Source organism: Toxoplasma gondii, chromosome X, assembly GCF_000006565.2.
Source record: "Toxoplasma gondii ME49 chromosome X, whole genome shotgun sequence".
Lineage (NCBI taxonomy): Eukaryota > Apicomplexa > Conoidasida > Eucoccidiorida > Sarcocystidae > Toxoplasma > Toxoplasma gondii.
The window spans coordinates 913,255-940,987 of NC_031478.1; the positions used below are offsets into that span (position 1 = coordinate 913,255).

Consider the following 27,733-nt stretch of genomic DNA (forward strand, 5'->3'; position numbering starts at 1 on the left):
TACATATATATATGCACAACCAAAAGACCGCAAGTTAAAAGACGGGATACGCTCACCCTCAAAGCTTATGGCCACGCGTCTTCAGATAGCGAAAAAAGTTGCAATATTTTCGAACGAGCAAATGAAATAATGGCCGAGCACACACATATGAGCCCGATAATGCAGTACAGAGCGGAATCCACACACGGCTTGGGACGCGTATGTTGCGTGGAATATGTTTATTCCTGCGACTGCAGATAATGTAGGAAAAACGTCAGAAGCATCGGTGAAATAAGCCTGCCTGCTATTTTTGTGAATGGTGACGCGAGGAAAAGCGAACCACAAAAGGCGTGTTTCTCTCCACACTTCAGCGGCGGGAAAAAACGGAACACAGAACCAGCCAAGATAGCCTTATGAATCGTGTTTCATAGAGTGGAAAAACGAGAACACGTCGAAAAACTGATGGACATAAAAACCTTTTGCAAACCTTTTGCTGCAAAAAGCAAGAGAAAAACACACAACAACACTTTTCTAAGTCGTTTTGTTTGAGCCAAAGGTCGCAGTAAAACAAGAAATGAGCTCTTGTCGGTCATCCTCTTCAAAAACTCGAATTCCACGGACGATGACGATTCGTCAAAAAATCTGAAAAGCTCAAAAACAGGTCGGATCGACCGAGACGCAGATAACGTGATTGTAGAAGCCGCGCGAACGCGATTGCCCACACGAGCAGCTGGAAACCACATAGCCACGACGTTCGGTTTCGGGTAACCGATCCTTTGTCATTCGTTTCATCCACGGGCATTGTGCATGAATGAAAACCTCTTAGATGGTTATTTGCTGTGCGCAGACGACTTCGATTGCAAGGCAGTAAGACAGTCGTAACGTGCGGATGGGGCAATCTACGCAGAAACACTACGTAGTTTGTCTTTCTTCAGATGCTAAGACCGTAAAGACTGTGGTGGCAGCCGTAACATGCGTCTTCATAGGGATATTCCGGCGACTAGGCATAACAACGAAACGCGCTCACCATATCAGGAGAGCTTCACTGGAGCTGTATGTGGCCTACGGCAGTGCTACATGTCCACCGCACATATTTCACAAGTTGAGGTTGGAATCCGCTGACCCACATCCCAAATCACATTGTATATCGCGGTGGCTAGAGGCGCACTCAAGACGCCAACGATGCTGCTCTACTGCTAGAACCTCTTACAGTGCACTCGACGACTTCCTGTGGCAACTTAAGCCAATCGTTGACATCGTGTTAGGTGTCAGCACATCATTACCGTTTCATTTGAGCAGTGTGAAGAGCTCATCATTTTCATTCAAGTAGGACCGATGAGTGAATCAGCGCTTCGTCGATGCCAGCTGAATCCTGGATTCATTTTTTCGGGGCCAGTTTTGGCTGTAACACGTAACAGGCACGAGGTCAATTATGCTGAGATCAGAGCGAAGAAATGCGTCGTGCCCAGTCGGGGTTCAGTGCAGCCGCTCTCTTTCAGGAAAAAGAATTGTCAACGACCCGTTGCACCTGTTGTCCGAACGAAAGTTGGCGAACTGACATCTGTACTGAGGTGAAGTAGCCAGCTGTAAGGGGGGGCTTTGAACAATTGATCGGCGTGTCTCTGTCTCCACTGGTCTACTTTATGCTCATACGAGCTATAAGCTGATACTTTTCGTACAGTATAGTGGCTAGTGAGTTTTGTTTGATACGCCCCAAAACATCCCGTAGTTCTCTGTTGAAAGGGCAATATATATATATATATATATATATATGAGAGAGAGAGAGAGAGCGTATCTACCTAAAGAGAGTGCCGACGTTGCTTTGTTACGAGGTGCGAGAAGACCTTGACCGAGAAAACTCGATGGATTTATAAACCTTATACCATCTACATATATAAATATAAATGTTAGCTAATGGTATATCTGTAGACGTTTCCAGTGGGAACTGGTCGTTTTCCGGACTTATCTTGCAACGAGCGTTCAATCGGCGCCCTCCGTAGAAACGCTGATCCTCTTCGTTTGTAGGAGTACAGGCGTCTGCGGGTGAAGCTAATGGAAGGATACTTGGGCGTGAAATACATTTTTCTGTCGTGCTTCACTGGACCAACAGTTCCACCGCAGCGGCTTCTCGCTCTCCGCTAAACACTCATGAGCAGCTGCGTTCAGGTGAAGCACGAGATGCATGCATGCACCGCGGCAGACACACGCGAATTCCTCGCTTCTTACTGTTTTTAACTAGTGGAACCGGTGCTGTCCTTAACCAAGAACTCTCACCTGTCCTTCACCGCCGCTGTAACTGTCACTCTTTTTTTCGTCTCTCGGTTTTCCAACGCCAGTCATCGGTCTGTATGGCCGTGCATTCGATCCGTTTGTCTCCGGGCAAGGATCGCTTTTCCCTCTGTCGGGCATTCGGATTCGGAGGACGAAGTTCTTTGAGTTTTTTCTCGAAAGTGTCTGGCTCCTGATTTCCAAACGAAAAAGTATCCCTCTGGGGGTTCTTTGGGAAAGACGCTGCGCGGCTTCAGAGACACCCAATTTCTCGTCTTGCCTGTCTCACCAATTTTTGTCACGGCGTATTGTTCCAGATCCGCTATGTTGTCGTCTCTAAGCTACCCCCAAAACTCTTTCACTGCCTCTTCACCAGCGTTCTGGCGAAAAGATCCCGAGAAGCTGTAAACCACAACCGAGCGGGAGGAGGACAGTTGTGTCGGATGTATATTATCCACTTTTCAATTCAATCGTCTCGTCCTACATCTCTCACGTACATTGATACGCTAAAGTACACCTCTGCCTGGCTGCGCATCTGCAGACGTATAAACAGACAGATGCGCAGCTAACTCTGTCTCTCTCTCTCTCCCTATATATATATATATATATATATGTAGGTATGTGAATGCGCACGTGTTTTCTTCTACTTTCCAGTAGTGACCTGAAACGGTCCTAGGGTGGCGTTTTTTTTGTTGGCGTGTCTCTCACTTCTCCTCGGACCTCGTTTTTTTCCGGAATCTCTTGCCCTAAGCGTTCGTGACGCGTCTCGAGTATGGCGGACGCGGGAGACGAGGGAGATGCCCTCAGGGCAAATGCAGGAGAGTCACCCAGACCATTTCCAGAAAGTGCCAATGGCGGCATGGAGAGCCTAACTGACGAAGAAGATTTCTTGAACAAGACTCCGACCGGTGACGTCAATCCGGAAGACCTACAAGAAGAGAGAGCGGAGAGAGAAGGCGATGTGGAGACGCGAAGCCACGAACCCCCCAGTGGCCTTTTCGGAGACGAACGCGACGAGATAGAACTGGGGGGTACGGAGCGCGAGGTGTCCAGGGAGGAGGCGCGCCGTCTGAAGAAGGAAAAGAAGAAGAGAAAGAAGGAGAAGAAGGAGAAGAAGGAGAAGAAGAAAAAGAGAAAGCGTGACCAGGAGGGCGACGATGGAGAAGCCGAGCGAGAGAAGGCAAGATTAGGTGGACAAAACTCAGGCTTCCTGGACGACGACGACGAGACGCTTGGAGGGTTCATTGAAAGAGATCCTGAGGCAGCTATCCACGAAGCTGAAGACGAACGGATTCACGTACAAGGAGGAATTAACAGCGATGTAAGGCCTGCGCAAATTGACTTTCATTCTCTGTATTTGAGTTTTGACTGACATGTCCTGAAAATACACTGTATACCACAGAACGTTTTCCCCCAAAACATCCGTGTAAACGCTTTTTCTCCAAAATACTTGTAAGAAGTAGATTTTGGATCGGGGAACCGCTGACAGTTCGAGTCTCGTGTCTTCTTCGAACAAACTTGTCCGCGCATTTGCCGTCATGCAGGGATCCTCTGCAGCGGTCGCTGCTACAAGCTCTACATGTACGTGAGGCTATGGCCTACTCTGTGTATCCCATCTCGTCGTATCGGCTGCGTGTGCACGCCACATCATTCAAAGACCTTTTTATCTCAGGAACAAAGTGCTACACACACTTATATGTGTGTCTTTACATCTAGAATACGCATGTGTATGACTGCGTTTCGACATCCCCCGCTTGGAGACACTGGTCGTGGACCTGCAGCTCTCTTATGTGCGCCTTTGTCTCCACTTTCTTTGCGTCTGTAGAACGACCGCTCCGACATCGAAGACTACGGAGAACACGAAGGAACGCACCGTCCGCTCACGGAGTTTGACAAGACTCTTGAGAGAATGCGGCAAAGGAAACGACGAAGACAACCGTTGTCTGACCAAGACTGTCAGGCGTACTGCAACTCTCTCCTTCAACAAATGTCCGATGCCTCCACTCACGGTAGGTCCTATTTTTCATGCACCTAACCTTCTTCGTATAGATGCCCGTATATGTGTGACTCTCTTTACACAGGGATGCATCTATGCCCGTGTGCATGGATAGTCTATCTATCTCTACAGCGATATCTCTTTCTATCCCCATGCACACGTACATGTGTGGCGTTGTGATGGTGAACCAACCAATTGGCCATCGCTTGGGCTCTTTGCATTCCGTTTCCGTCTCGGTCTCTCTGAACACATTCATCTATATTCGCATGCGTTCCTGGCAGAGACAGACTCTTCAGTCGAGTCAGACGGTCTCCTCTCTGACGGCTTCCATGCTTCTGTTGGGCTGGGGGAGACTGCGTCCATGCCTCCCATCTTGTGTTGATTCGTCCACGTTTTGTCGATCTCCGTATTTCTCCATGTATGCATGTGTACGTTGCGTATGCACATCCGCAAGTTCAGGACAGCACCTTCTACGAAGATGCGTCTCTGCTGTCAAGACGGACAGGTGGAAGCATATCCTTTTGAGCCTGCTAGAACAGCAGCGCCAACTGTTGTCTATTTGTGTTTGTTTTTCTTCTAGATGAAAAGGCGCTCGAGGAAGGAAAACCCGCGACGGCGAAGCTTGAGATGCTGGACCGCGTTTGCACCGAGCTCGTGAAAGTAGGAAGGCGAGGCTGGTTTTCGTCTGCAGACAAGAGGTTTTGGGGAACGCCTTTCCCTGAGTGGACGTTTCTTTGTATAGTCCTCTCTGTGTTCCACACTCTTCACCGTTCTTCTGGCTTCTCTGTTCAACACTTCTCGTCTTCCTGACACCACACGCAGAAGGCGGTCGGTATGGAACCCGCTTCTCATCCAGAGCGTTTGTTGATTCGCCAGCGGTGTCCTCGAGCCTCCTGCGTCGCGTGACTCACCACATCTCCGTTTCAAATTTATCCCCTGCACGACTCCAAATGTGCCTGTGAGTCACAGCGCGTATCCCGTTGCGTCTTTGTCCCTCTGCAGCAGGCGGGAGCGCCTTGGTGTTTCTTCTTCTCTCGCCGTTTCTCTGCTTTTCGTCGTGGGATTCGCCGTGATGGTCTGCTGCATGTGGACCCCTGATTTTGTGCGCTGTTCGCAGCCTAAGTGGAGAAGTTGGTTTCTAACGGAAGGCTGCTGCCAATGCATCGCCACCTGGCTCGCGCCCTTCAAAGACAACACGCTGTCGAACTTTACGCTGCGAAACCGTCTCCTCCACGTTCTCATGAAACTCCCCATCTCTAGCCAGGAACTGATGAACAACGACCTCGGAAGGGTCTTGGTTCTTCTCTGGCACCACCCCGGTAACCCCTTCAGAAATGTGTACCTTTCCACGATATTAACGGTTCTTACCATGCATGCCTATGAAATATATATACACATATATATATGTAAATGTATACGTGTATATGCATGTATATATCTGGATGAATCCAGGTGGAGGTGGGGAGACTGGGTTGAGTGTTTTTGCTTCAAGGATGGAGGTTGACACTCTGTACATGGCAGGGTATTCTTTTTCTTGGCGGGTGCATACGTCTACATCCTTATATATATATATATGCATATGTACGTAGATGTATCGGTATACATGGAAAGAGAGCCGAGGGGCTCGAAGCATGTGTGCCGTCGCGGCAAACTTCAATGAGCAGAGGGCTTACAAACTTTCACATTTTTCCACCTCTGTTGCATTTTAGACGAAAGCGACGAAAACCGCGTTCTGATCCGCCAGCTCATCCAGCGCTGGACGCGGCCCATGCTGGGGCTGGGCTCCAGCCACCGTGAATTCCTTCAAGAGCGGGATCGTGCTTTCGAGGCAAACGATGCGGATATTCAGCAGAAACTAATTGCGGTAAACACATTCACCATGCGATTCTATGCGGATATTCAGCAGAAACTAATTGCGGTAAACACATTCACCATGCGATTCTATACACGCCAGTCTCTTAGAAGAAACACCGCGACGTTCGTCCATGTATCTGCTTATATTTGTGCATGTATACGTTCCGTCGATTTCCGTGAGATGGAGATCATTACAGAGATCGGCTGTCGCATTCTAGTCTGTACACCCTTTTTGTGTCCAACGAAACACAGCTGTGTGAATATGTATATATATATATATATACATATATATATATATATATATGTGGATGAAGATATTCACGGAATGGTGCGGGTACAACCAGTATGGACACTCGTTTTTATTGCTGATGTGTTTGGAGTGTTAACTGGAATATATGTTTTAATGGCTGTCTCACACAGCTGAAACCGAGAGACCAGGAAGCATATCTCTTTGTTTCGTCTTTCTCTTACACAGGCGGCGAAGGCATTGCAAGCAGCGCGTCCTCCTGCCGACGGTAAGTGGAAACGCCTTATGCTCTCTCTCCCTCTGTCTCTATGTCTCTCTACAGCGGAGATTCTATCTCCTAATTATTTAGATTAAAAACACTTAAAATTCAATCCTATGTCTCTCCATTAATTCCGGCGTATGCTAGAATTAGCTACTTTGCGTCGGACTTTGCGTGTCTACGCGTGAAACAAAGCATTTCGACAACCGGAAAGAGATGCTATTCGATGGGGGATTGGCAAACCTTTCGTATTCTTCGCAGAGAGATGCATGGGAGGAACCGCATTGCCGGTTGAAGAGGAGTTCAGCAAGACATGAGGTGGTGCGTCGGTGTAGATTTGTGTGCATGAAATCGTTCGAGAGAAGCGAAGACTTGCTTATGGAGGGGAGACGAAGTTCTAATTCGTTTTGTGTCTCCTTCAGATCCGGAGGAGGCGCGACGACGACATGCGCGAATCCCAGTCAATTCTGGCCACAACTTCATCGTAAGTTTTCCAAATGTCCCGGCAAGTTCTCAGGTGTGGGGCCTCATGTGGGTTCCCAGTTTTTTTGCGTCAAGAAGGCGTGAGGCGTCTGATGAGTGTGGGAGATCCGGTTCATTCTGGCCTACTCGCTCCGCGGCGGCCTGTATGCGTCTGTTTTTCTTGCTGGGTTTCCAACGGGGAAGCAGAATTTCAAGTTCGTTTCGGGTGGTTCGTTGCGTCCCCTACAGTTGTGGGAACAAGGAAAGTTGCAGACTTCGACTAGGGGTGGATCTTTGTGCTCATCTGCTTTGCTGTGAATAAATTCAGATTCAACCCAAGTCGGATGTGAACAGCAACGAGCAGCCGCGGAGTCGAGAGGCGGGAGGCTCACAAAACGCGGTAGGTGCAAAAACGAGTGTTGTTTTCTTTCGTTCCTTCCACTTTCATTGGTTTCTTTGAAAACGTAAGCCAGTTCTTCAACTAGTCTTCCGCACGCACAAATCGATACAGATATGTGCGGATGCTTCTACGCCAATTTAAGTGGACTGCCGCGTGCATGTATTTTCAAGGTATACGCTGAACGGGTTTGGCAATTCTGCGTAACGGCTTTGTCGCAGTATGGATGTTCTGAAGTGTTGCGTCGTTCCGTGTGTTTCTGCACGTTCCTTGTCAGTCTGCAGATGCTCCTGCGTGCGTAACGAGTGCTCCACCTATCCGTGTATCTACATGTCCGCAGTGTTAACAAAAAGAAATACTTTCATGGCTCTTCACATAAACGCTGGATACCACTATACTCGATGCCCCCGTCTTCTGAACTGTGAGGTGGAGTGTTTGACTAAAGCTCATGCTTTTCTAACGGTTAATCATTCCCTGTTCTTGCGCGTTTCGTGCGATTGCTGTTGTTTCCAGCGAAGTCTTCACCGTTTCATGGATGCACGATCAGTTCGGAAGCCGACCAGAGCGCAGAAGGTTTCAATTGAAGGACGTGGCCTCTAGGTCCCTTCGCTTTGTTCGCATCGTTTCTCTTATTTGTCCTTTTTATATTCCATGTTCTGTACACGTTTCGTGTGGTCAGGTCCTCGCTTCTCGTGGGTGGAAGTGTTCCGCGGATCGGGTCTGTATCCGCCGATTCTCATCGTTCTGTTCCTCAAGATCTTCCTTTCCATATTTCTACGAGCAACCTGGGTCTGTGTTTATTTCTCTTTCTCGCGTATGTCGCGTTTCTTGCTCTTTTAATAGCTTGCTTCTTCTCTGGCAGGTACCTGTCCGAGAAATATGAGGTCACTTTTAGGTTCGTGCATCCTTTGTGCCGAGGAAAAAGTGCATGGTGTGTGTCTGTATTGGACGACTAATTCACGGTTGTTGCCAAGGTTCCTTGACTTGCAGCGAACGCGCGTCAACCCTTGCCTTAGGATCACACGCACACTTACACTCGTTCTAGGCCAGAGCGACTTCAGAGAGTTGCTTTTCTGCTTTCTCTCCGGATACAGTTATTCGGCTGGCACTGCGGTGCAGACTTACGAGGCTCGACGTTCGTATCTACTTTTACATTTGCACCTGAATTCGTACCGCTCTTCATTCTGCTGACACTGTAGTCTGCATCGGCATTCATACCCAATCGCCGTTCTTCAGAGATTAGCCGGATGGTCTTTTCACCGTTTCGGTTTTTCGAAGACACATTGATAAAGTGGTCTGCCTGCTCTGGATGTCAAGAGCCCTCTATGGTCCGTGGCGCTTCCTTGTTTGTGAATGGCGTGCCGTGGGAGACAGAATGAGACAGGCTCACCGATGGAAAGCACCGGTCTTTTGAGTCTTTTGATGAGATGATTTATCGAAGGGACTGACAGGCACGAGGACCGTAGATTGTCCGGCTGTTCCCTTACTATCGTCTCGTATTACCTTTTTCTCTGCCTCACGATGAGCTCTACTGGGATCTCAACGAAAAAAGTGGACCTCCCGTGAGTGATGCACAGCAGTGAGGCGAATGAACATAGGCTCCGTGTTTTACGACACACTTGAGCCTAGCGGATATTGGGTTTGTGTTTAGTTGATTGCTGTGCACGGCGTCACCACTTTCCTGATCGCCGCAACATGTTCTGAGAGACTTCGCTGCGTTGTCTGTCTATGGGACGTGTTAGGTCTCAGTCAGTCCACTCGATTTTGTATTTTTAGCGAAACTACCGATATGAACTAGCCGGAGTTTCACTGGTTGAAGGAGTTGGCAAGAAATCTACAGCGTATGAAATCTAGACACCGGAGTCGCTGCTAACTTCGGGTTTCTGTCGAAACTCGTGTATCCTATTCACAGAAGATGCGGGACAAGAACCGAGTTCCCCCAGAACACTCTCGACGCGGTTGACATCTTGAGTGACATCAACTACGGGTCTACTGTCGACTTTGTTTCCTCAAGTAGACCGCCTGTTAGAGTGGAAACAGTAAAACACTAGCATAAGAACTGTACAGATGACACACCGAGAACCTACGATATAGTTGTTACCTTCTAAACAAGGCCCCATGAATTTCTAGTGTGAAGAGGAGGCTTCTTTGCGCTACCAAGTGCAGCATGTATAGCCCCAGAAGTAGAGTTTAAACTACATAGGAATCGCGTATTATCTACATGTTCATACTCGGCGTGACAAGCGTTCATCCAGTAACTAAATTGGTTCTAGGTGAACAAGAATCCGATCCGTGTGACCCGTGCAAACTAACATCAGGAAGGCGACCATGAAACCGAGCATGAATGCATTTCTCGTTTTCATTGAGGGATGTTCGCCGGCAGAAATCTGGTAGATGTGAGACCGGGACGTTGACGAGGTCACCAGCCAGGAAGAAGTGGAAAAGTAAAATTTTCTTTGATTTTGGGGAGTTCTGCGTTTGTGGTGTTTGCCAGCGAGTGACCATGCGACTCAGAAGTATCGTCAAAGCAATGTTTCCACGTGTTTGGCCGCTGGGACAAGTGATTTCTGCCTGGGCTTCTGAATCCTATCGACTCGGCACCCGATGAGTCAAACTCACTTCCCCTCCAAAGAGACTACGGGAAATTTTGGGGGCGAAGAAGTCTTGCGATCGCTTTCCAGAAAAATCAGGTGTTTTTCAGCAACCTCGTTTCTTCTACTGTATGCGACGTGACCCCTCGGCCTGAGGCACTGGTTCGGGGTGTTCCTGGACGCGACACTTCTTCTGGAACAAAAGTTGGGTACCTCTCCCTCTCGAAAAACGGAAAATTCTGATTTATACCGGAACTGACAAACCTCTGTCTACTGAGGGTTTTCGTCCCCGCTTTCCAACTGGTTCTTTATCCGGAGAAGGCGTCCTTCCTCAGTCTTCGAAGCCTTGACAGTCTCAGGCACAAGGTCTCTTAGCGTTGGTCCGCGGGAACCCCCCCTGTCTCGCTTTTTGCCAAGGCGAAGAGAGTTTTTCTGCTATGTAGTCTTTTGAGGAGAAGGATGTGCTTCCTTGGACTGTTTCCGTTGTATTTTTCCGAAAGGCATTACAGACAAAAGTCAAATCGCAGCTATGATTCGTTTCTCGCTCCGACGCGTTTGACGCCCGTCTACGGTCTCCCCGTCTTCCGATTTTACGGTCTGTCGCGTGCGTTCTGAACGCTGCCTCGGAAACTTCTTGCAAAGGGATTGAAATTTTGCGGGCCGCTGGCCTCATTTCGCTTCTTTTCCAGAACCACTGAAGGCTGCTGGCTTCTCAGAGGGGATTAGCTGCGTGCTGTGGATAAAGCGTCCGTGTGTTTTTGGCTGTTTGTCTCTCGCGTTCTGCCCGGGACAAGAACAAGGGAAAAGACTCTCCTTTGTGTGTCTGCAAATTCCCGCAGTCCGCGTTGCCCTTCCGAAGAAGTACTTCGCTATCGTTCTTTTTTTTTGGTGATTTTGCTGTGTCTTTCGTTCTTTTTTGCGAGGCAGCGTCCATAGAGGTAAGCTGGATTTCCTGCCCGCAGAGCCGCTGGCGTGGAAAAAAAAGCGAAATAGCGGCGATTCTGAAGAGCGAAGACTGCCGGAGCGGGAGTTTTTGATGTGTCAGCGAAGAGGCTTTCTTCCGCGTGGCGCCCGTTGTATGCGTCGAGCGTTTGGCTGCGGCACGTGGACTTCCCCAGGACGACATTTTTTTTTCGCGCCTTTTGCCTCTCTCGACGAGAAGATGCCGTGGTACGTGTCCGTTTCTTGAATGTGGATTTGTCAGTTTCTCGCAATCCTTTTATAATTTGTTTTCGTCTCGCAAGTTGCAGTGCGACGGGACGTTTCGTGTTGTCTTTCACTTCCCACTTGGAGGAAGCTTCTTCGACTGAAGAAAGCCGTTTTTCTCTCCGTCAACGGCACGAACCTCTTTGAACGAGCGTCGATGCGTGCGTGTAAAGGCCCCGCAAAGAGGAGCTCTCGCAGTGGAGAAAAAACGCTGGGCGAGTCAGGGCTCCCAGCGAAAAGGATGGGGAGCGAATGCACCCACGGGAGTCCCGTAAAGAGATCACGTCTCGCTTTCTCATTCGCAGCCATTCAATAATCGCATCCATGTCGTCTGCTGGCGAGTCCCTCCTAGCTCTGCTGCGGCCACAGGCAAAGGGTTCTGGTGGCTCCGCGAGCGCTCCCGTAGCGGCTGAGTCGCAAAGAAATCGCGAAAGAATGTTTCTTCCTGTCGCTTCACGCGAAGGAAGTCAAGTGGTCGTGCCTCGAGAAGAAGGCCGGAGAAACGGCGCCGTCCCGGTGGCAGACCCGACGAGCTTGCGGGTGCTGGAGGGGGCAGATTCCAGTGTTGTTCCAGGGACACGCAGCGATGGGAGAGTCCAGAACCCGGAAGGGACCATTGGAACAGGTTTTCGTTTTGCTTCCTCGCCAGAACCGCGCACTTTCTCATCTATCTACCGCACTTCTGCCCACACTCACTATGCTGCAAGGACCGGGCAGGAGTCCTCCGCTTACGTGTACGAATCTTCCAGTGTTTGTACAGCTGACGTGCGGGTCGGGCCGGCCGCCGAAGCGGCCGCAACGTCGACCTGCGGTCCGTCGCGTTTTTCCGCTCCCGCCGGCGACAGTTCTCGCGGGAGTGTCTTCCAAACAGGTGTGGCTCGCGCGAACTTTTCCTCTGAGGCTGCTAGGCAGCACTCCTCTGGTTTTTCCGTCCCGTCTGCGAAACCTTCTGCAGCTTCAGGTGTATCGACTCCCGCCTTTCACGGGAACTTGGGTCCGTTTCAGCGCGACCCCGCCATTCTCTCTGCGTCTCGTTCTTCGTCTTGTACCAGCTCAGCGCCATCAGCGCCGCAAACGACTCTTGCGCAGCAGACCTCAGTTACCGTCTCGCAGTCTGTCTTCTCGTCTCTACAGCACACCTCCTCGTCGCCTTGTCTCCAGGCCTCCGAGTTCACCGCTGCCACTGCCAAATCCCTTCACTCGGCGCCGTTTCAAAGCAACGAGGGGCCTGCGTGTTTGACGGAGGTGGCGCAGAGCGGCGGACTTCGTTCAGACGCCTTCAAGGGTTCCGTTCCTCTCGACCAGAGACCTGGATCCGAAGGCTCCACAGAAAAGAGGAATTCAAGGAATCTACCTGCTGAAGCTTCTTCTGTGTCAAACACCACACGGGTGTTGCTGGCGGCCTTGGGAGCGGCGCAGCCGACCTTGCTGTCCCGATCGAAGCGGGAAGATGTGGGATCCTCGGGAGTCTCTGTGGAGCAATCTGAGCATGTGCCTGTGGCTGGCGCCCGCAGCGGAACACTCGGGAACGCAAATTTGCCTCCTGGAGAGGTTCCGACATCAATCGTAATGAGGGAGCAGAGTTTTTCAGTCTCGACTCAGAGAACGAATGCGGGTTCACCAGACTCCGAATCGACCGTTCTTGCCGAAACGCGAACAGTGGAAATTCATCAGCGAAGACCGTCAGAGAGAGCTGAAGCCTCCATGCACGACGCCGCCGGGGTCGCGAACGCCGTCGGGTGTCTAGACAGCTCAGTTGCAGGGACGCAGCCAAAGGTGGCGTCTCCGCCGAGAGACAGTCCAGGCAGAGATGCTCCCACCTCTTTTGCTGGCCACGTTTCTTGCATCACGTCTAGCTTCGACCCCCTTGCCTTCGCTTCCCCTGGCGACAAGACGGCCACGGGAATCCTTGGAGTTTCTCTTGTGCCGTCTGCCGAAAAGAATCGGGAGACACTTCCTGCCGAGGGGGAGCCTTCGGCGGGCCGGCGGGAAGATGGGCCAGGAAGCGAGAAGAATGACGATAAAAAGGAGAAGGGTCAGAAGAAGAAGCGGAAAAAGGAGAAAGAGAACGAGAAGAAGGAGGAGAGAAGCACGCTCAACAGCTGCGACGCCCAGAGCAGTTCGAGCTGCAGTGAGGCGACAAGCAACCAAGCCCCGGGCGAGGACGGGGCAGATGCGCCTACCAATCTTACAGCAGAGAGGGAGAAGGCGAATGGAATTAAGCGCAAGTGTCGCGACCCTGCTCTCCTAGATGAAGCCCTGCTTGACTGCTATGGGCGCTTCATCACACTTCTTCCCGACGCCTTTCTCAGAGACCGCATTCACCTGTACTTTCAAATCCAGGAGGCGTTCTGGTGGTACGACGATATTTGGTGGGAGAAGCATGCAGAGCGCCTCCCAAAGTTGACGCTGAAGGATTTCGGGTGCCTCATCTGTCACGACTGCCCCATCCTCCAACACTACATTCCCCCCGAGAAGCACGACAAGTTCCTTGCCAACTGGAAACGCTATTGTAGAACGATTCCTCTGCGCGGGGCCATCATCCTCAACGAAGATCTCTCCAAGTGTCTCATGGTCACAGTAAGTCCGCTGGTTTTTTTTCGCTGCATGCAGTCACGGAGCGTTCACCATCTGTTGATGCAAATCTAAATAGAGGCGGTGCTCCACGTGAAAATGATTCTTTAGACGCAAAGATTTCCACGCTGCTACAAGGAGCCAGTGACTTCAAAGCCCTCTCCCTGGCGTTGTGCTTCGCTTTCTCCTCTGTTTCCACATGTTTGCCGCCGTTTTTTTCTTTCGTTTGAGATTGCCCAGCCTTTTCAACTGTTGTTCTCTGCAGGGTTGGAAGGGCGGCACGTGGATGTTTCCCCGCGGGAAGGTCGACGAGATGGAGCAGGACGCCGTGTGTGCGTGTCGGGAGATTTGGGAGGAAGTCGGCGTGGACATTTCGCCGTACATCGACGAGGAGGTGTACGTGGAGCACGTTATCGAGGAGCAGCCAATTAAGTTGTTTATCATTCCTGGAATCAAGGAAACGGTGAACTTCCAACCGCTGAAGCGAAAGGAGATCGGCCGGATCGGCTGGATCGACACCTGGCGGCTCCCAGGCTGGCACTTGCTGCAGAGTCCGCACTCCGCACACCCGGGGATGATTGACCAACAGAAGTTTCTCCGGACTTGGCAAGTTGAACCTTTCATCCCGGCACTCCGAGGGTGGATCGAGCTCCTGAAGAAGTCTGGGCGCCGATTCGCAGCTGTCGCCGCGGCGTCTACGAAGCGCGCGGGAGGGAGCCCGGTCTCCTCTGTCTCTCTGCATGCGTTGCCTTCGACCTCGACATCGACGTGCATTGCCGGCTGCTACTACCAGGTTGCCCCCGATGTGTCCCGCCACGTGATTGAACACCTCCAGGACGCTGCGCGGGCGCTCCCGTACAGCGCCGCGCTCGCAGGCATTCGCCTCAAGCCGTCTGCGGCTCCGCGCCAGAGTCCCTCGCCCCAGAAAGGCCCCGTCAGTTCTCCTGCGGGCGCCCTCCCAGAAGCATTCCAGGCCGCCACGAGCCAAGGCACTCGGCCACAAAAACAAATCGGCACGCTCCCCTGGACGGGCTCCGTGACCACCGGCGCCCCAGAGAGCTACAACGCAGAAACGCCCGTTCTGAACACCAACACGGGGAAGCCCCGGGTGCTGCAGGCCAGGCCCGGAGCCGGCGGCGAGGTCGCGGGCGTACGTACACCGCAGCCGGCCGGAGAAGCAGGGGCGGGTGGCGCTGTGTGTACACCGGAGGGCGTCGAGCCGCAGGAAGAGAGCGCGGGGGTGGCAGACGACGGACACTTTGGGCATCGATGCACGGTCAGTGGAGGAGCAGGTTTTTCCGGGTATCACCTGCCGGCGGCGGGCAGGGGTCGAGGCCATTTAGTGGGCATGCGCCTCCGGGAAGTGGGGCTGCGGAGCTTCGATGACCAGGACGTCGACCGGCGGCGCGCGCTTCAACAGCTGACGTTTGGCGGACAAGGAAGTGCGTTGATGACAAAGGTGCCCTTGTCGCCTTCTTCGGGCGAGCGACTGGCGAAGACCCCGCGGGGGAGCTGTTCGTCCGCGAGCGAGTCACCCGGGGAAGGCGGTGCCTCGGCGGCCGTTGGCCAGAGGGGCCACGGCGCTGCGGGCAGGAAGAAGAAGTCCTCGGGGGGAGACACTGGAGACACCCGCGAGGCCTCTGGCGGGCAGTCTCCGCCTTCGCCGGTGGCGGCACCGCAGCGGAAGAAAGCCACGTCGCTGGACGACTTGGGAGTCTCGTACCACGTGCCGAGCAAGGTGGGGAGGCGCGGAGAGCGCGCCGGTCCTGGTGCGAAGAAGGCTCGCGCGTGGGGTAAGGACAGATGCAATAACACTACTTTCGGAGGCGGCCACGGCGGCGGGTGGAGCGTGGAAGAGATGTTTCGCTTTAATGAAGAAAACTTCGGAGTCGTCTCCACATACGACATCGAGTCATACACCGTCCCGCTGCCAAAGAAGGTGCCTCCGCAGGGAGGCGAGGGGATTCCTCGCCGCGGCTCCGCGAGGTCTGGAGGAGATGCCTCCTCGACCGTACTTCCAACTCCTGCCAGCGCGATCCCCAAAACCCAGCAGACGCTTCGACAAATCGGAATTGCCGCGGCGGATCCCGAAAGAGGACGCGAAGGCAACGGCGCAAGTTCTGGAAACGGAAGTACCGGGAAAGCAGCCATGGCAGCGGCGGGTGGAAGCGAGGGGGCGGTGGGGTCGTGCAGTATCGACGGGAGCGTATGTCGCGCGAGAGAGGACGAGAAAGGAGAGAAAAGGCGTCTGGGCGCGAGCGCCTCGAGTACGCCTCTCTCGTCGAAGGCGGGAGGGAGCCAGAGCGAACACCCGACAGGGAATGCCGTGCCAGGCGGCAATCTTGAGAAGTCGGGACCATGGACGGAGTCGCGTGTCGTTACACCTGGGCTCCCCACGCTCAAGGAAGGAAGTATAGGGAGTGTCGGGCGCGCGCCCGAGGCGCCCACTCGTCTTTGCCAGAACGCCCAGGCTTCCGCCGCCCTTCTGGGGCTTCTGAAGGGAGGGGTGAATCCGCCTGCATCTTCGCTCGAGGGGAGGGGTAAGGAGACGAATGTAGGGACAACGGCCGAGCAGCGAGCCAAGGCGGGAGGGGACGCCAAGGTGGGGGGTGACGGCAAGAGGAGTGTCGCGGAAGCTCCCGAGGCGACAGTGGTCGCTCCGACGACCGCGGCCCGAGAGAGTGGAGTCGCGATCAAGGGCCCCTTCGTCTTCGACGCTTTTCTTCAGAAAGTGAAGGAGCAGCAGCGAGGACTGGTGCTCTCCCAGGAGTCCTCGCTTCTCGCGAAAGCTACAGAGACAGATGGGAAGGCCAGCAAGGCAGAGGGGGCTCGCGTCTCCACACCGACGCTAGCTACGTCAGAGGGGACGACCAAGGTGTGTCTCTCGATGGCAATGCGGCAGCTGGCGGACTCGCCTGGAATGCAGATGGCTTGCAGCTCCGGGCCCTTCCACCGATTTGAAATGCTGGGGCCAGGCAGAGACACGGCGGCCGCTGGAGTAGGAGATGGCACTGTCTCGTCTCCGCCGAAAACCCCTTCGTGTGTCTCGCCCCCCCGGTACGTCGCGGAGAAGCAGCGTCGACAGCAGGAAGCGTGGGCCGAGTCCGGCTTGGGCTCGAGTGAAAGCGATGGCGAGTACAGAGCGATGGCGTCTCCGCCTCCCGCGCCGTACATGCACTCAATGGACTCGCCCGGATACGTGAGCGAAGGCCCCAACCTGGGGCGCCTCGCCAACGCTCTCGGCTCTGAGACGTCTCTTCCGTCCTTCGAACTTCACGAGTTTGAAGAGCGAGAAGTGGACGCACATGAAGGATTGCGGGAAGACTTCGCTTCCGTCACCCGAGGCGGAGACAACAGATGGGCCATACGGACAGCTGGATCCGCCGAGGCGGCAGGTGCGGGCAGGGGGCATGCAGGCTCCCCGGCGCTGACTGCGCAACGACCTCCTCTAGGAACCGCAACCGCCAGTGCCGAGGGCGAGCCTGCAGCTGGAGGAGCCCAGGACTCGTCAGGGGCCGGCGAGGAAAGTTGCAACAAGAAGGACACACGGTGGTCGAAGAAAACGGAGAAGCCTGGAGTTGGAGACCGTGTCGCTCGTCAACAGTTGAGCGAGTTCGGAGAAGACAAGGGAACTCAGCGACAAAGAAAACCGAAAACAGCGGCGAAGGATGTGGAGAGAGCCTCGCACCTAATGAGTGGCGCTGAGGCCGCGCAAGTTCAGCGGGGCCGCGAAGCCCACCGACCGGGGCCGGACGGACCCGAGATGGGCTTCAGGAAAAACGGACGGAGGCAGAGGCGTGGTGCTCAGAGACGGAACGCCTGTTCGGGGTCGCGCGGCGAGAGCGGCGTGCGATCTGGGGAAGAGAAAAACGAAGATGGCACAGACGCGAGCGACGACGCGGAAGACGAATATGAACAAGACCACACGATTCTCGGGAAGCTGAGGCGACTGAGTCAAGATATGATTCCAGTGTCTCCACCACACACCGGCGCGGGTCGACAAGGTCGCAACTCTCGGCCTGTCATGAAGACCCACAATGACGAAGATGCGGCTACAGGAGTAAACGAGAGCGTAAGTGTTGTATGAAGAGGCGCCGCTGTGCTGACAAATCGCGTTGTGGTTCCTGGGTGTTGGTGAGCTGGTATTCACACTCTCGGAGTGAATTCAGCTGGGAGGTGTAGCATACTTGTTTATGTGGAAGTGGAGAAGGGAGGAGATTCGAAGCCGATCATTTGAGCTGAACGTGATTTCGTGGGAAGATGCAGGTTTTGGAACAAACCCGTGGTCTTCAGACCTGGCTGCGGGCAGAAACCGTGCTTTGACATCGGAGGAATTAGGAGGTTGTTCATTTTCTTTCCGTTTCGTAGCTCATAGACGTACAGGCAAGGAAGACATGCACAGAAATTCGCCCAGAGCGGGTCCGCACTTCTTCGGACTCTGAGTGAGCTGTTCTGCATGCTTTCGCTGCGACCAAGTACGAGTGGAAACACGTTTTCAGTTTTCTGTGTTACGTTTCTGATACGATTGTACAAGTTTGTTTTTGGCCGGTCTTGCTGTGAATCCGTTGCAGGCGATGGTGGAGGTGTTCTCGATGTGGCTGAGTCAGGGCCCGGGGGCGCCCAAGTAAGAAAATGGAAGATCTACACAAAAGTGCACCAGTGAAAATGCAGGAAAACGGGAAGAGGCATGGGCAGGAACTGCACACTTGACCAGGAAGCGAAACTGAGGGGTCCCGTTCCGTGTGAAATTCCTTACGCCGGAGAGAACTACCTTGTGTAGTCTCGAACTTGCTGCGTCCGCGCGGGAGTTTGCACTTGGGTTATTGTGACTTTCGCCTCAAACTACAAAGTCCAAGCGCCAGACACCAGCAATGACGGACACAAACAGCCTGGTAGAACATCGAGTAGGAAGTTCATAGGTTCGGCAGGCAAGGGTTTTTCCCTTGTTCGAAATGGTTGATCCAAGGCCATCCACGCTGAAATCAGTCGACAGTTTGAGCGGGAGCAGTTCACGCTGAAGAACGGGGGACAGAGTGATTCACGGGAGAGGTACGAAAACTGAGTGACCCCGAGGTACAGGTTACGGAGCTATGTAAAAAATTGCCGACAGTCGTGTTTTGCTTAGAGAAGCCGTAGAGTGCAGGTGGCCACGGCGTCAGTTGCAGCGATACACAGCTCGATGCATATCTAGTAAACAGAAAGGGAGAAGCGGAGTGGCTTTTACGTGATGCCTCCAATGGTTTCTGTTGTTTAGTTAAAGCCGTGCATGGCCGCTTGGCAAGCTACAATGCGCAGATGATATTTTCGTTGGCGACAGCGTAACGAGTTCGCGGGTTCGTCCCCTGTATGTAATTTGGGGTAACTGGACAGCACGCGCGAGAATGGAACCGACAGGAAAAGAAACAGAGAAAGGCATAAAGCGAAGGGAAGGAAAAATCGGAAGCAGCCCAAAACCGGACACTCAACCGGTGACGTCGATTTCTCTTGTGTTCATTGGCGTGCCGCATGCATCGACCTGAAAAACCAGAGAACGCGCGCATCAGTCGTAAAGACAAAGCAACGTTATCCGCATGAAAGCGCTGCTGTTGACAGAGAAAGGCCGAAAAGGCTGTGAACCAGCATGCGTCCCGTCAGTCTTCAAGAGAGGAAACTCTCATCGTACACCGACATAGAAAACAGAAACTCCGAAAAGTCTGAACAGATGAGTTCAGCAACCGGGGAACACGTGTGTTCGCGTTTGGTATGGTTATTTGGACCGGTAGAATATATATTCCAGCGCTCCATGGTGGTTGCGGCCAACTTTTGTAAAGGGTTTCAGTAAACTCAGTGTGTATAGAACATACTCTCTTCCAGAGTTTAGAGGTCTCGTTTCTTCAATACAGCAAACGTCGGAACAGCGCATGCTTGGACGTTTGCGTCAGTCGCGCAAAAGAACGTCCGGATATCTCCAACCTAGTTGTACCGTTGATTTCAGTCATCACTGAATTCCTCCAGAGTGCCTTGACCATGTGTAAAAACGAAGACAGGGTTCTTCTGCAAGAAAGTGTATTTATCGTAGAAAATGAGATGAAGAGTGTGAAACCTCTACCGGATTTGCGCGTCTGTGTCACCGCAATCAAAAACGCAGATTTTGCAGTTTGTTCACTGCCTACAAATGGTGCTGTTAATTAGGGTAGAGACGGATCGGAGAGGTGCAGGGTTCTGTGCTGAGTGCAGAAATCCTGAAGCTAGGAACCACCCATGTTGGAGTACGGAGCCTGACGTCGACTCTAGTTTCATTGTCAAGCACATTCGTTCCACGAAAAAAACGTTTGTGGTTACATTGACGGTGTTCAGTTGAACTTGAATCCGTCACCGTTTCTGCCACAGTTTGATGCGGCCATCAGAAGCCCCGGTAACCAAACAGCCTTGTTCCTCTTCAATCTGGAGACACAAAAGTGCAACGTCGCGTTTGTTTTTCCCGCCGTTACCCGTACACTCGTCTTCTTCGTTGCCGTGTATCTGCTGTCGAATGACCATCCACTCTGTCGCACATATTTGATTTTCAGCATCCGTCAAAGCGGCTTCTTGCAGGTCCCAGCCGACAAGCGAACCGTCTTCACTGCCGCTCAAAACGCACATCCGATATTCGGGCAGTCTGTCTTCGTCGCGATCGTGAATCCCTAAATACTGGTCAAAGTCGCCGGCATGTGTGAAGTCGTGGTCTCCGGTACTATCGAAACTGGAAGAATCAAAGGACAGAGCGTGGCCTTTCCACGAACTTGAAGTGCCTTGCCGACACGCGAGATCCAGCATTGTGAACTGCGCTTCTAGCCGATACTGCTGCCGCTGTGTGTGTCCACTCAGCCCCAACACAATCTCCCCCGTTGTACGCTCTTGGAGACGCAGCAAACCGTCGCTACACGACAGAAGGAGACTTTGGCCATCTCGAGAGAGGCAAAAGCTGAACGAACAAACAAACGACAATTCACACGCACGAACAAATCAACCCACACAGCACCGCATAAACATATATTATGTACAGTTGTACGCTGGTCGATGCATGCAGATTCTTAGACTTTTAAGCCTACACGGGTGTTCGCCCTCTTACATCTACACACAAGTAGAAGCATGCATAGTAAGCAAAGGGCACATGCGTCTGTCCTGTTCCGGCGCCGCATGATATGTGCAGATCGTCGACTGGAATCACACACTGCAATGAGAACGACGCGCAGCTACTCCGCTGCTACAGTAGCAATACCTTGGCACCACCCACGAAATATAGACGTGTTACCTCGTGATCGGCTGAAATATTTCGTCAGTGTACAGCCGTCCCTGGCGAATGTCGTACTCGTACACGCATCCGTCGGCGCTACACGCTAGCACGCTGTCTCCAGTGCTGAGCAAGCTACAAGGAAAGCAAACAAAACACCAGGAAGTTCCGCGGGATCCCTGTTTGCAGCCACAGCAGGCCGGAAGCCTGACGGTGGGAAACAACTGAAGATGGAAGCGTTTATGATCACGACTGAGAATTCTCGCCATCAAAGACACTTTCAGAACTGTCAGTGATTTTGAAGTTTTCAAAAGCGTTTGGACGCTGTTCCTCTTCCAGAGAGAGCAGGGCACAGGGTCGTAGGACCCGAATTTGCGTCGCAGCATCCTAGACGAAACACACTCGTGCGCTTTAGAACGAAACACAAAACGGGCTCGACCGGCCGAAAAACAAACCTTTCGAGTACTGACTCGCCTTCGTGTGTTTCACAAACACGCTCGCGCCCCTGTCTTCAACCCCCACCTTTGACGACCGGCCAATAGAGACATGCCGGTGACCACTGCCGCAGTGGCGTGGATTCGAGAAGTGTGCATGCGTTCTGTTCCCCGCACACGGCTCAGTTAAACTGACAGACGCGCTAGCAGAAGTTCAAAACGCGCCTGGAGCATACTGAGACAGCCATCATGCTGCACCGCATGTTGCACGCATCTGACGCCGCTGTCGTGTGCATCACTCCCCTGTAGGAGGCTATTCATGAATGCGTCGACACGTACCCCCAATTCCCCGAGAACCGAAACTGACAGGAGATTATTGTATCGGCTTTATCGGGCCGAGCGTCCGTGCCAAGAGCCTGTCTCCGACCTTACCCCGTGATGGAGTCCTTTGCATCCTGCATCTCCTGAATACACGAGTGCCGGTTGTTGATGCGGACATCGTAGATGCGGATGGCGCGGTCGTCGCCGGCTAAAATGGCAACATGGGAGAAAAAAGTGGCTGCTGGTTGCGGGAGGGTGCTTGACGGTTTTTGCGAGTGAAAACTTGAGCAGCGGAGCTCAGTTCCACCCTGCTCGGTCGCAGGTCCAGCCCCAGACTGCGGAACTCGAGGCGGCCGGTCGTTCACCCCGTCGAGAAGGAGGCATGCTCGGAGTTGGCCTGGGAAGCATAGTCGAGGCACCGAGCAAAAGGTACAACCGTCGTGAAAAGGATATGTCATGTTGAGGCAGGCGTGAAAGCGCTTTTGATTATATAGATCACCGGAGTCTGGATTTGAGAGTTCCATCAAACCAAAAGCCGCGGCTAAACATTCCATTTTACTCAAACACACTTTTCTTGCATACACGATGATATAGATGCACCGCCGGACACACGCAGCAACGCTTGAGGGGAGACGATACAAGCCCGCCTTTCTCCGGTTCTTGTCACTGCGTCTGGGCATCTCTTTTCAGGAAATCGATCCGCTTGTCTTTCCAGATAGGCTTTTTTACAGAAACTCGTAGCCAGCTGTTGTTTAGTTCCATCGCCTCGCTTTTGTGAGACTGTCGAGCACATTCGGGCCGCCTTGGACACTCTAGAACGCCTCAAGAAGCCAGCGAAAGGGACCTGGCCGCAAGCACCGGGAAAGGCAGCTGTGCGCGCACCGCTTGCCGCCCTAGAGCTGAATCGTCGAAGCACGACTTGTTCCAGCCGAATTGTGGCGAGGCATGAAAACACTGCTGCCTACATTCTCTCACGCCCTTGCATTTTGCCGGCACCTGGGAGACAAACGAGAAGTCACGCTGCAAATATCTTCAAGCTCAGAACCTTACCACGGTGTCTAGGCAGCGTTTTCGTCACTTGCTGAGTCTCGACGTCCCAGAGAAAAGACCGGCCGTCTGCACCGGTGGAAAGGAAAGTTCGATTGCCGAAGCCGCTGCTCACGCACGTTACCACACAGTCGTGGCCCCCCGACGGTCCCGCTGTAACGTATACCAAAAACACAACCATGAAAGCAATGGAAAGATGCGAAATGAGCAACGCACAAACAGTTCTGGCGCAGTCGACAGCAAAGTCATATGAGGTTTAGAGAGCAACAGCGAGATATATTTATATAGATGGCGATCCTGGAGGGGCAAGTATATAGCCAAACGCATGCAGAGCCTATGCGTCGCAGGATGAGTTGTTTTCTAGCGAAAAAAGCAATGTTGTTTCTTTGAGTCCGTGAACCTTGGATGAGGCCGTAGACGCACACTGGGCTGAGCCGACACACAGAACACAGAAGAGAAGCGCTGTGTGGCCTAGAAGACGGATGCAGTAGATCTACGTCTCTATGCCGAAAGAAACACGCAGTTTATCATTCAGATCGTGTTTCAGAATACGAACACCTGGAAGCTTAGTCTGCGGTGTTACACAGAACCTGTGGATGCCTCCGGTCACTAACTCACCTCGGAAAGTGGCCACGTGGCACCCCGTTGTTGGATTGGAGAGGGAGACAGTTTTATCTGAGGAAGCAGCAAGAAGATAATTATTGTCTCGGGAAAAGCACAAGAAATTCACAGCGGCGCTGTGTGGACGAAGCGTGCTGCAGTGTCGGAAGGGAAAACACAGCCGTCTTGTTCCTTTCTTTGGTATTCGCCATCCAGGTGAAATGTCATCACCCCCAGGCGAGGTGGTTGGAGGGTTCGGCATGTCTTCACATCCGGAAAAAAACGGAGGGGCAGTTAACTCAGACCCGCATTGCTGCCGCGTCTCCACAGCGGTGCGGACATGCGCGAGAAACGAACGGGAACGAGGGGTCCCAGTGGAACTACTGGACCTGCTACATGGTTATGCTTGACGCAGGACCTCTTAAGTTTGCATTTTATCAGGAGATGTGTCCGTTCCTTGAAAATTGTACATATTCACTGCTTGTAGCTGCTCACTCATGTGCTCTTATGCTGGTTGTCACAACGGTGACTATACCTGGGTGTCACCGCTCGCAATTTTGTGGCAAAAGTCTTCCCATTCTTGCTGTTGGACCAAGCAACTAATTTATCTCACTCTTGGTATTCCACAACCGGCACGCTGCCAACGTAGTGGAGAAAAAGAGAACATGTTTTCTCGCTCTATCGGGCCATCGACGCACACGCTTTATGACAGGAACCTTTACGCAACTTTCTTGATTAGAGGTAGCCGAGAATACAGTTTTGCACAGCACAGTGGCACGCATGGGGAAAAGACTGAGTAAAATTGATGCAGACGGCATGGAACAAGGCATTCGTGGGAAATAGCAAGAGTGTCCTAAAAGAAACGACGAATGTTATAGACAGTGTCCGGAAATTGAGTCTGCATGCACACGCGAACACGGTTCTCCCAGGATCGCTCGAGGCTTCTCCATAAACTCCGGAATATTACGATGGCTGCTAACGTTCATATTTTCGGTCACACGCCTGCGTTCTAATAGAGGAGATACGTACATTCTTCAACATGAACGTCGGCGAAAAATGAATGTGGCGCCTCGCCAGGGCACATCTGACTTCAGCAAACACGGAACCGCTAGTTCATACAGTACTGTGATCTTAACTGGCACCTTGGTGAAGCCACGAAGGCAACTCTAAAATCAATGAAAGCTTTTCAGTTCCAGCACGTCTCCCACAAAAAGTCCATTGTTAACATGTGTAACACTGACTAGACACCTGTCGCTGTTGTCCACCGAATTTTGAATAGCCGCCAACATGACCTGATGCAGGCCTTGACCCCCCCCCCCACCCCAACGAGCTCTTAGGTCCCTGTTCAAATCGGTTGGAAGAAAGTTTTCGCCGTTTTGGAAACGGACCAGTGACACGCCTTCTCCAATGGTACGGCCAAATCAGCGACGTCGGCCCGCGAAACAACTCTTACAGCGACTGTTCAGCAGAGAATGTCCACCAGTTGAGTTTCCCTCGAAGCGCTTCTGCATTATACCACTTTTTAGCAGGCAAGCTCTGTGACTGGAAGTGGCCGTCTCACAATATTCGTGCTTCTCGTGTGATCCATGCTTCCCCGTTGAGCCGATGTCTCGCATTCCCTCCGTCCCTAGTCGCGCCTAACAGGAATTCCCCGAGGCAACGAAGTTTGCCTCATTCGCTGTTGGTGTTTTTCGGTCTCTGCCCCGTACGTTTTACTTCCTGTGTCGCGGCCTGAGTTAAGGGGCATCCCCAGAATAAAACAAGAGTGGATTTACCGATTTGGGAACGCTGTGTGCATCCACTCGCTCCCGCTCCGTCGCCTACATCGTCCAACAGCTCGAAATTTGGGAACGAAAAACACGGTTCAGGTTCACACTGGTGGAAGATGTTAGTTTTGTCTCTCACTCAGTGGAAGGTGGGCACGGACCGAAGCTAATTTTATGGAACAGGTGGTGTATGAACGCAAATCGATGCAAACCATGGTGGAAGCATTTAAGTTCCAAATAGTGGCATGTTGAACCCTTTGTGTTGTCTTGCGTATCATGAAATACGTGCAAAAACATAGAGACGACTTAGATTACTACATTCTCGCAACTCATGCGTTTTTTTCAAGGAAAATAGAATCATTCCCTCTTAGGGGTGTACTGTCGCGGTGAGGCGTACTGGAGATCTCACTCTTCTCGCCGGAGCCGCTGACAAAGATGCTCGTGGCCCGTATTCTCATCACTTGTTTATGTGTTGAACTACTGTCTGTAATATGTCGAATAAATGGTTCATAACGTAGTGCACCATTTGAGTGGTACCTCACCAACTTGCCTGTGTGCGGGTTGGTATTATCGGTTTTTGTAAACATGCGTCATGTCGTCAGCTTCATAGACAAATTCTCGGAGCACACTAGAGTTCTTATGCGTGCAAAACGGCCCCGTCTCGTCTGCCGCTCTTACCTATGCTCACGGACGTTGTCGCTGTAGCCAAATGAAGGGTACGTTTGCGTAGGGATGTACGTGAGATGCGATTCCATCTGAAATGACTTTGTATCTCAGTTTTCCAATGGTATGAAATTCCTGAATAAACTGAAACTCCTTCCAGCAGAATGGAGTGCCATTTCCGGCCCTTGGGAAAACTCGGCGCAGCCGGTGGTCCTTCAGGATTCTCGTTTTATTTTCGCTGGTCACCCCAACAGTCCCCCGGCGCCTGTGGGCTTACCTTCCCTTTCTGCCACAGAAGCCCGACCCGCCACTGCGCAAACAACGCGGTATCTTCTATATCTTTTCCGTAATCAACTCTCATTGCAACAACAGAATTTCCGTCCTATGAGCGGGGGGGCACCGTGCGTCTCAGAGACACAGACACACCTACTGTGTGGGCTTGACGGAATACAACGTTCAACAGAAGACCCATTTTCCTGAGATGGACGGTGATCAGGCGCACCCTACAAAAGGGCACCGTTCCCACTGCTACCCTGCTGATAATGACTGCATTTATCGTCACAGACCCGACGGATCATAACCTTTACTCATCTCGCTCTTCTGTGGTGGGTCCAAGCGGGTGCGCCGTTTGCCGTTACCCACGCCTGGTAGCTACCGTCGGTTAAAACCGGGTTGCGGCAGTCCACACTGACCGGCTCCGCACAGCTGTAGAAAACACACGACGAGGGACACTCACGGTCGGACACACAATTGAGGTGCGCGATCTCTTATAGAGGCGACACACGCTTCGTCAAGATGCCATCGTTTCCCTTCGCCCACAATTTTCGATGGCAACAGTAGAGTTCGCTCTAGATGGTGGAAACCGTAGATATTCTGTAGATGCTTTGTACACATTTGAGCAGCTTTGCCACAGCATGTAGAGCCAAGCGAGCTTTAACGCGAGCCCTTCGTCTCTCTTCGCACATTCGGCGTGCGTTCGCGACGTCAGACAGGACCTTGCGGCGACGGGGTGGCTCCGACCTCAGCCGTTGTTATGCCCCGTGGCTGCAATCCTGAGAAAGAAAACTGAGACAAAGCAGTTTGTCTCACCAGCTTCGCCCTTTGGTTCTCGTCAGCTTCCGAGTGAAACGAGCAGTCATTGGTGCTTTGTAATTCAAGGTGTCCGCTTACGCAAACCTCCCTTCCACAATTACAGTGCCACATGTCCCACGAGTCAACCCGTTTGGGCGAAGCGCCTCAGTGTGCCGGGCATGGGAAGTGGTTAGTTCAATACATGTCTAGGCCTTCACATCCTGATGTTCCTTGGCGCATACTTCTAAACCCAATGTTCCTTCAGAGCATTCTCGCACGTTTCTAGGCTCTGCAGAAAACTTTCCCAGGTGCTGAATGCAGTTCTTTGAACTACCTAGTTTCTCAGAAATATACCATTTTTTTTGTAGAGCTGGACGCGCTCCGACCGCCGACAGCGGGGCAATAGAACACGCGAGTCTCCGGCGACAACATGAGACATCATTTTACATCGTGAGTGGGGGCTGATCACTTCCTTGCAAGGGGCCTTTTCCATGCATTTTTCAGGTGTATCTTCGGGACACAAGTCCAGGATATGGGCGGTGCGTTCTCCGGGTCGTTTGTTTCTATCTACATCTTCGTTTCCATCACGCAGGGGGGTGGCGTGTCAGCAGGCTGTGGGCGGGCCGAACTGCTGCATCTGCTTCAGGGTTCCACCCTTGATGGCCCCTACCTAGTTGGTCGTTGGCTTATGTTTCGCCTGTGACAGGCGAATTTAGTGTAACTCCGAACCTATCCAGCCTCGTCCG

At 52.5% G+C, this 27,733-nt stretch overlaps 3 protein-coding genes across 3 annotated transcripts; 2 read left to right on the plus strand and 1 right to left on the minus strand.

The window, feature by feature from the left end:
- Positions 1–2,228: 2,228 nt before the first annotated feature.
- TGME49_227560 (IWS1 transcription factor, putative) lies at positions 2,229–9,289 on the plus strand. Its single transcript, XM_002366348.2, has 9 exons — positions 2,229–3,568; positions 4,073–4,256; positions 4,824–4,903; positions 5,361–5,562; positions 5,953–6,107; positions 6,573–6,612; positions 7,026–7,087; positions 7,394–7,465; positions 7,976–9,289. The coding sequence occupies exons 1-9, from the start codon at positions 3,020–3,022 to the stop codon at positions 8,060–8,062; spliced, it is 1,431 nt and encodes a 476-aa protein (XP_002366389.1). The 5' UTR covers positions 2,229–3,019; the 3' UTR covers positions 8,063–9,289.
- Positions 9,290–10,456: 1,167 nt separating this feature from the next.
- Positions 10,457–19,950, plus strand: TGME49_227450 (hydrolase, NUDIX family protein). Its single transcript, XM_002366347.2, has 3 exons — positions 10,457–13,839; positions 14,099–17,905; positions 18,405–19,950. Exons 1-3 carry the CDS (start codon positions 11,512–11,514, stop codon positions 18,459–18,461), a joined length of 6,192 nt encoding a protein of 2,063 aa, XP_002366388.2. The 5' UTR covers positions 10,457–11,511; the 3' UTR covers positions 18,462–19,950.
- TGME49_227440 (WD domain, G-beta repeat-containing protein) lies at positions 17,907–24,549 on the minus strand. The gene is made up of 5 exons (XM_018780174.1): positions 23,506–24,549; positions 22,891–23,040; positions 21,952–22,237; positions 21,107–21,220; positions 17,907–20,776 (listed from the first exon to the last, which is right to left on the minus strand). The coding sequence occupies exons 1-5, from the start codon at positions 23,747–23,749 to the stop codon at positions 20,185–20,187; spliced, it is 1,386 nt and encodes a 461-aa protein (XP_018636069.1). The 5' UTR covers positions 23,750–24,549; the 3' UTR covers positions 17,907–20,184.
- Positions 24,550–27,733: the final 3,184 nt, after the last annotated feature.